An 8688-nucleotide genomic window follows, 5' to 3' on the forward strand; every position below is an offset into this window, starting at 1 on the left:
GTGGGCCATACTCAGGGGGAAGCAGCAAACTAGCTAGGCTGGTACATGGACCATAAGGGCCCTGGCCACCAGGTGTGCCGGGATCAGTTCGGGAGGGCCTCACAGTTCAGACAGGAAAGTTGGGACCGAGGATACCAAGCAGGGGAGAGAGGCTGGGGTGAGGACACATCCCAGGACTTCCCCATCTGTTAGGACAGTGACCTTCAAACCATGTCAGCCCCTGCCCTTGGGGCCATGTGCCCCCCACACACCCTGACTGGGGGATAGCAGCCCATGCCAGTGGCCTGGAGCACCGCATCCACACACACCATATGTAAGTGAATGAATTCACACTTTGTGTACCAGCCTTGGGGACTGCTGTGCCGCCAGCACCTGGCACATAGCAAACAATCCATGTGAGCTTTACAGGTAAATAAAAGACAAAGGCGGGTGTCTGAGAGACTGGCCGCATCAGGGAAAACAGTGAAGGAGGGGTGTCTGATGCCCAGGACAGGATGGGGGAGGGGTCAAGGCCTGCAGGCCAAAGGAAGCCAGCCGGGGACAGATGGCAGACAGCATCCCTCACCCTGTGGCACAAGCCTGGAAGCTGGGTCTGCCCTCCCTCAGGAGCTGCGCAGCAGAGCCACTGTTGCACTGTGACAGGACACCTCAATACCCATATCTTGGATGGAGAGGGTGCACTTGTTCTGAATGAGGAGCTCAAGGTGGGAAAATATGCTCCGAGCTCTGTCTTTGCCACAAAGATGGCAGCAGAGGCCCTGAGTTCATCTGACTACATAGGTGATTGGGAAGGACTTCTGACTGTTCTCGCAGGGTCCAGAGGAGCTGACTCTGCCACCAGCTCCCGGAGGGTGGGGGCGCTCCTGGCAGTGCCTCCCCTCCACGGGCTCTGCTTTCCTAGTGGGGTCATATCAATTACTTGCACGCTCTAAATGCAAAGTGCAAAGTTCCATGTATTGATTCATCTAATCCTCAAAACAATCCTGTGTGCTTTTCTCAGCCCATTTCACAGATGAAGAGGTTGGATTGGTGAGGGGGTTTTCCACTTTTACAAATTTTTAGTTGACAAATCCTTCTTGGGAGAAGAGAGTACAAAAAAGACCAATGTGTAAAACAGATTGGAGCAACTCTGTTTAGGGGAGGAGTGGAGGGAGATAAGGCTCTCCAGAAACAAGAGGCCCTGAAGACACATCTATGAAGTCAGCCTTCAGGGCTGAGCCTGAGGACTGGTGAAGCTCACTCAGCTGGACTGCCTTCCCCAGGGCCACAGATTGCCTGTGGCTGAAGTGAAGTTGTGGAGAGCGCCTCGGGGCTGGGACTGTCCGCCCCACACCCTGGACACCCTTGCTCATGCCCGCCTGGGGCAGGGCTGTGAGGGTGCGGGAGGGCCACTCCGCGGAGGCCCTGACAGGTGATGCGTTCCTCTAGAGGATGGCCTGTCCCACTTCAGAGCCCAGGATCTGCGTGACAACATCCCACACCCACTTCAGGAAACAGGACTAGGAGAGACTGGTGAGGGCAGGAAGGAGGGCAGCCAGGGCTCTGCTGAGCAGTGGGACAGCGGGGAAGACAGGTAGAAATCCTCCAGGGTCTGTCCAACTGGCCAGAGGGCGAAAGGGGTGCTCCAAATCACAGACCCGCTGCAGCCTTGCTCTTAGACACCACCCAGGTCTGTCCCCCACTTCACAGACCAGGAAACTGAGGCCCAGAGAGAAAGAGGTGAATTTGCCTAGGTTTCTCAGCTGATGGGTGGCACGGCCTGGACAAGAACCCAAATTTCTTGACCTCTGGTCCAGTACCCTTTTCCAAAGGAAAAGGAAAATATTGTTTTGCTAGAATAACACAGAGACAGGGCCAAATGAGTCAAAATGAGGACTAGACACTTGAAGGTAGGAGCCCTGTATCTGCGACGCGATTCTCCGTTAACCTGCCGGGTGACCTGGGGCAGGAAGCAACCCCCAACCCCGGTCTGGATCCAGTGTCCTCCCCTGCTCCGCGGGACGCTGTCCAGGGCCGAGTGGGGTCTAACACCCTCACCAGCACCTTCCACTCTGGAGTGAGAAGGACAGGTACAAGAGCGCCGCTGCCGCCTGGGATCTCTGCACAGCCACTTCGCAGGCAGCCTGAGAAACGTCCGTTGCTCCGCCAGGCGGAGTTCTGCCCGCGAGTCTTTATCCCAGGCAAGGCCCCCCCACCTCGTGCACTGAGTCTACACGCGCGGGCCTTTTCCTTTGAGCCAGGGATACACCCGCCGCCGCCCCTGCGCCGGCCCCCACAGGTCTGCGATCATGCACGTCGCCTTGCATCAGTTGAGTTACCGGCACCCGCTCCCTCGCTCGCAAACTCCCGCACTAGCCCGGCCACCCGCCTCTGCTCGCGCGCATGGGGTGCTGGAGCCTTACCGCGGGCACCCTAGTCCCGGGCGGGTTCCCGGGGAGCCGCGGCGAGCGCGGGGAGGGGAGGATCCCGGCAGAGAGGGGTACGGTGCCAACGCCCAGGCCCCGCCCTCTCCGCCCGGCCCCGCCCTCGCAGGGCCCGCCCCGGCCGGCAGGGAGGATGTGAGCTCACTCCCGCCTCCATGTTCCCGGAGTCGCCTGGAAGCGTCAGCCCAAGGTCGTGGGCCGCTTGGGGAGTCAGCAGCGCGCCAGGCCCCTCCGGGTCCCACACGCATTAGGTGCCTTCTTGATGGGTACGGAATGAAGGAGGGCGGCGGCGGGACCGAGGCAGCGCCCAGTTCGTAGCCGCCGCGCCGCCCGTGCCCGCGCACGCCACACCCCAGCGCGCTTCCGGCCGGGCCACGTGACCGCGCGTGCACGTGTTCCGGCCTCTCCGCGTCGCCGCTCGGAGCCCCCTCCTGGTCGCCCCGGCATTCGTCCACCCGGAGCCGGCTTGGGCCGGGCCCGGGAGGCGGCGGCCGGGTGAACCTCGGAGACCCGAGCGTCGCAGGGGAGCAGGCCCGGGCAGGCAAGCGGCGGCCTCCGCCATGAACCCCAGGGGCCTGTTCCAGGATTTCAACCCCAGTAAGTTTCTCATCTATACCTGCCTGCTCCTCTTCTCGGTGCTGCTGCCCCTCCGCCTGGACGGCATCATCCAATGGAGCTACTGGGCCGTCTTTGCCCCCATATGGCTGTGGAAGCTTCTAGTCGTCGCAGGCGCCTCCGTGGGCGCGGGCGTTTGGGCCCGCAACCCTCGCTACCGCACCGAGGGAGAGGCCTGTGTGGAGTTCAAAGCCATGCTGATCGCTGTGGTCATCCACCTGCTGCTGCTCATGTTCGAAGTCCTGGTCTGCGACAGGGTGGAGAGGGGCACCCACTTCTGGCTGCTGGTCTTCATGCCTCTCTTCTTCGTGTCCCCCGTGTCCGTGGCTGCCTGCGTCTGGGGCTTTCGACACGATAGGTCGCTGGAGCTGGAGATCCTGTGCTCGGTCAACATACTGCAGTTCATCTTCATCGCCCTAAAGCTGGACAGGATTATTCACTGGCCGTGGCTAGTGGTGTTTGTGCCCCTGTGGATCCTCATGTCGTTCCTTTGCCTGGTCGTTCTCTATTACATCGTCTGGTCCCTCCTGTTCCTGCGGTCCCTGGATGTGGTTGCCGAGCAGCGAAGAACACACGTGACCATGGCTATCAGTTGGATAACGATTGTCGTGCCTCTGCTCACTTTTGAGGTCCTGCTCGTTCACAGATTGGATGGCCACAATACATTCTCCTACGTCTCCATATTTGTCCCCCTTTGGCTTTCCTTACTAACTTTAATGGCCACAACATTTAGGCGAAAGGGGGGCAATCATTGGTGGTTTGGCATTCGCAGAGACTTCTGTCAGTTTCTGCTTGAAATTTTCCCATTTTTAAGAGAATATGGGAACATTTCATATGATCTCCATCACGAAGATAGTGAAGATGCTGAAGAAACATCAGTTCCAGAAGCTCCGAAAATTGCTCCAATATTTGGAAAGAAGGCCAGAGTAGTTATAACCCAGAGCCCTGGGAAATACGTTCCCCCCCCTCCCAAGTTAAATATTGATATGCCAGATTAAACTCCTAGAGAGGACCCAGGCACACACAGACTCCACCTTGCCTTTGCCTCTTGTTCATTCATCCCAAACCTGGAAATGGAAACAGGCTTCAAACACTGTCGTCTCACGCCCTGTTTGAGATCACCGCCTCATCAGTATGCATCATAGATGGAGGTGGCTTCAGTATGTGGGTGTGTGTGGTGTGTACCTGGGTAAGAGACTTGCTTTCCAGGTTTGCACTTTCAGGTGTAGCTGGGGGCAGTAAGTTGAATTGTTTTAGTAGGTCCTCAAAACGAATAACTACACAGCTGTTTGTTTAAGTGCTACTGTACCTATCAAAAGTATTGTTTAAAAAGTATTTTTATACACTGCTAATCTAAAATTGTATTTCAGATTGTGCCTGTCATAACAAAGCAAATGTAAAGAGTTCTCTTTCCCACCACTTGTTTATAAACCTCATAGTTGATATTTTTAGTGTTCCTACTGTTAAAATACGCTCTCCTTGGGCTTTGCTGATACTGGTCTTTAATATTCTGATAGGTGAATTTTTCTAATGGAATGAACCCATGCATATATAGTATTTATATGAATATTTTAGCAGTGTAATATGTTGAATTCTAGTTCTCTGCATTACCATGTATTATGTTAAAGTATTTTTTAAAGCTTACGTGTGAAGATATGTGTCTATTGCAGATGTCCTGAAAACTACATAAAACAGTATGTGCCTGGTGTGGATCTTACCAAAGTACTAGGCGTGAATATAGGGATTGCAAATCCCATGGGTCTTAATATTTAGGTGTTAGTAACTAAGGTCTCTGGTAGTACCCGTTAGTAGAGGAAGAGGCCACTGCCCTTGGGAACTTGTGACACGCTCCAGTGTGGTACCAGGCCATAAAGTGGCACTGTTATTTAGCACCTTGAATTTTTCCACACAGGTAGTAACTGTGTGGAAATAAGCAACAAGTGGTTTGTCCATTTCTAAGAATCTTAAACTGTTAGTTGGCTGTAGTGTGAAGCATTACTTGTCATTGGAAAGATGGAGAGAGTGGCCTTAACTGGAAGTGGTCAGCAGAAGCAGGTATCATTTTAAGGGCCAAACTTTCATCTGTCAGCAATAGGGAAACAACAGTTAAAATTCTCTTTGTAGATAAGAACAGTGTTTCTTTTTTCTTTTCTTTTTTTTTTTTTTTTGTTTGTTTGTTTTGTTTTGTTTTTGAGACAGTTTCACTCTTGTTGCCCAGGCTGGAGTGCAATGGCACGATCTTGATCTCGGCTCACCGCAGCCTCCGCCTCCCAGTTCAACTGATTCTCCTGCCTCAGCCTCCCGAGTAGCTGGGATTACAGGCATGTGCCACCATGCCTGGCTAATTTCGTATTTTTAATAGAGACAGGGTTTCTCCATGTTGGTCAGGCTGGTCTCGAACTCCTGACTTGAGGTGATCTGCCCGCCTCGGCCTCCCAAAGTGCTGGGATTACAGGCGGGAGCCACTGCACCTGGCAAGTACAGTGTTTCTTTAGGTGCTGGTGGTACACCAGGGAATCAGGGCAGAAGCCGGATCCTGCAAGAGTAATGTTTGAGAACAAATAAATACTTTCGAAAGGAGGTCAAAACAAAAAGGAGTGTTGGTGTTATTACTGCAGAGAAGACTGGATGGAGTCCACTTTTCTTATTAGTAACTTACTAAAAATGATCTCAACTGGGCTCCACACACTTTGCCCTGGCCATGAGGCAAACTTGTTGGGTTTGGAGAAAAAAACATAACCCTAAATTCACTATTTTTGCCCTATATAAAACATTAAAATAACATGCTCTGTACACATGCTCTCAACAAAAGCCAGCGCTAGGAACCTGAGTGCCAGAATGCTTGAGGGAGCTACAGCTGGGCTTAGTTGGCTGGGACTGAGCTCGCTGTCTGAGAGAGCTCGGTCTGTCTCTCTCACACTGGCAGTTTACGCCAGCCAGCAGCCCTCAGTAGCAGTGGTTGTAACTTTTTATAAATAAGGATTCATTGATTCATTCACATTCTCAATATTTCTTGAAGACCTACCCCGAGCCAAGCATGGTGCCAGGCAGTGGGGATGCAGTGGAGAGCAAACAGCCCTGCCCATGCAAAGTGTCCTGTACGGTGAGAAGTGTGAGCCGCACCCACAGAGAGAAAGAGCCCAGAGCAGCTTTTGCAAAACGCAGGGAAGGATGCTGCTAGCCTCAGGGTGACCTAGAACTTTAAGCCCATCTTTGTTTTCAGGAGCCCAGTGCCTCCCCTCCACCCCTAAAGAATATCTCAAAGACATGGATTTTCATTTCAGTAAGATTTAGGGGTGCATGGGCAGGCAGTGCTGGAGGAATTGGGAGGCAGGTTTGGAGGCTGCAGTGGGACCACTGGCCCCTCCTGGCTGCAGTTTCAGGCCAGGAGCTTGTTGGCACCTGGTGCAAACTTCCCAACCTGAGGGGTCCCCCATAACCCCCCAGCCCATCTTAACCTCCTCTCCCCTCAAGCTATCTGGTGTTGGAAAGCCAGCATCTAGTGTGGAAACAAGCTTTCTCACCAGGTAGGCCATCCGCTGTCAGGACCATCAGGGAAAAACAGACGTGACAGGTTGTAGGGAGTCGTTTGGTCTGTGAGGCTGTGAGCACTTCAGCAGTGCCTGGGATTTACCTAACTGCCATGAAACACTGATTATCCGGCGTTCAGCATGTGTCAAATTCTGTAACTATTTCTCCTGTGATGTATCAGTCAGCTTTTGCTGCAAAACAGCATCAGAAATCTCGGTGGTCTACAACTAGATTCCCATTCTTGGGTAGTCTACAAGTTGGCTTGTAGGTTATGCTCCAGGCTGGGGGTCTGATCAGGTCTGCTCCACAACATGTCCCGTATTCTGGGTCCCTGGTTGAAGTAGCAGCTTACCTTGGGCCGTGTTCTTTCTCATGGCAGAAGCACAGGAGGTCAAGCCCTACCTTGCAAGCACAAATACAGCCCCTGGTCACTTTCTGTTGGCCACAACACATGGCCATGCCTGACCTCTGTGGGGTGAGGCAGTGCATGGCCAAGGAACAAGTACAGTCCACACAGGGGGCTGTCACTCTGTGACCTCAGTGTTACAAAATGGTTCTCAAGGAATTGCAAAATACGTGGCAAATCATCCATGATTTGTTTCCCCTGTGCTTTACAAATATCCTGAAATTTTTAAAAGCTGTTTCCATTAGAAGGAATCTTTTGGGGATTTGAGGTGAGATGAGAAAGACCCTGCATTCCAGCCCCTCAGAAGTGGTGAGGCCTGAGTGCTCCACACAGGACAGTTTTAGGAAAGTGCTGGAATCCAAAGCTTCTCTGGAGGGCTATGCAAGGTGCTTTGGAAAGGCCAAGCGTGGGTGCAGGGAGCCCAGCCACGTAGGTGGAAGCAGCAGACGGTGAGGGAGGCCATCCCGCCCGGCCCTGCCAGGGCCCTGACTTGGTGAAGGAAGCTGTTGGGTTACAGGTCACTCAGCCGGGCAGGAAAGACGGGATGAAACCCAGCAAGTTCACAGGGATCCAGGAAGTTGTGTGGCTGGAAACCCAGGCAGGGCTGCACCACAGGGACCATTTGCTGGAGATGCAGCAGTTGCCATGGCCACCGCCACTGACAGCATGACACCCACAAAAAGGGAGCCTCCAGCCGCACCCCTGCTGCTGCGAGTACTTCCTCAGCTGTCTGCCATGAGCTCAAGGTTAAGTACCAGGAGGGAGGATATGATCGGGCAAACCTCAGGTATGTGTTCATTCTGTAGCTTCCGGAACATGCGAGGAAAGAGCATCTGGCTCCTTTGTCTCGAGGAGGAGGAGGCAGGACTCTGCCAGAACTCACTCGATAAAAGATTTTCCCAAAAGGAAGGGTGTTCAGATGCCAAAGATGACAAAAGTCCACTAAACCACTTTCCTTGGCTATCTGACGCACCTCCATCTTCCCATGCGCACGCCTCAGAAATCAGGCTCCCACCTGACATAACCATGCCTCGCAACAAGACAGTGGTTTATCCCTTCCCTAGGATAAAAGAGAGGCAATGCCAAGCTGCTTCATCAACTGTTAATACTTCTTCCAGCCCGCAACCCAGGATATCTGCAGGTGTCTCTCCCTCTGGTTTGGTCATGGCTCTCTCTGTTCTAGAATGTATGGGGTAAAGTCGGCTGCCGCACCATGCCCTCGGAAGTGTGGTCCAAGGACCCCTGAGGGTCCTCAAGGTCCTTCCTTTCCCAACCCCATGTAGTTTTCTTCAGTCAGGATACCGTACTGCAACAGACCGAAGGCGGAAGCAGCTATGAGGATGTAGCAGCCTTCTGTTAAGCCAGGCTTTAAGGATCTGCAAAAATGCAAAACGATGCCACTCCTACTGATGAAATATATTTTTTGTTTTGGAAAATATAGGTTTAAAAAATTTTTTAAGTTAACATGTAATGGATGTATAGTCTTAAAATGAATGCATAAATGTTTTTCAGAGTTATTGGCTTTAATTTCTAAGATGCTAAATGTTGACGTAGCTCATAAACAAAACTCGTTGAGGTCCTCAATCATTTCAAGAGTGTGAGGGGGTCTTGTGACCAAACCATTTGAGAACTGCTGTCCTATATTATCATGGGGGAAAGAGAATAAAGAAAATAAAAGTTTAATGAATTAAAATCTGTGCTTTAACCTTTAGC

General features: G+C 52.4%; 1 protein-coding gene across 1 annotated transcript; it reads left to right on the plus strand.

Moving 5' to 3' along the window:
* The first annotated feature begins 2558 nt into the window (after positions 1-2558).
* Positions 2559-5498, plus strand: TMEM185B (transmembrane protein 185B). The gene is given in 1 exon segment (NM_001242324.3): positions 2559-5498. A coding segment is annotated over 1 exon segment (1053 nt). The 5' UTR covers positions 2559-2983; the 3' UTR covers positions 4037-5498.
* The last annotated feature ends 3190 nt before the right edge of the window (positions 5499-8688 follow it).

Source organism: Pongo abelii, chromosome 11 (assembly GCF_028885655.2).
Source record: "Pongo abelii isolate AG06213 chromosome 11, NHGRI_mPonAbe1-v2.0_pri, whole genome shotgun sequence".
Lineage (NCBI taxonomy): Eukaryota > Metazoa > Chordata > Mammalia > Primates > Hominidae > Pongo > Pongo abelii.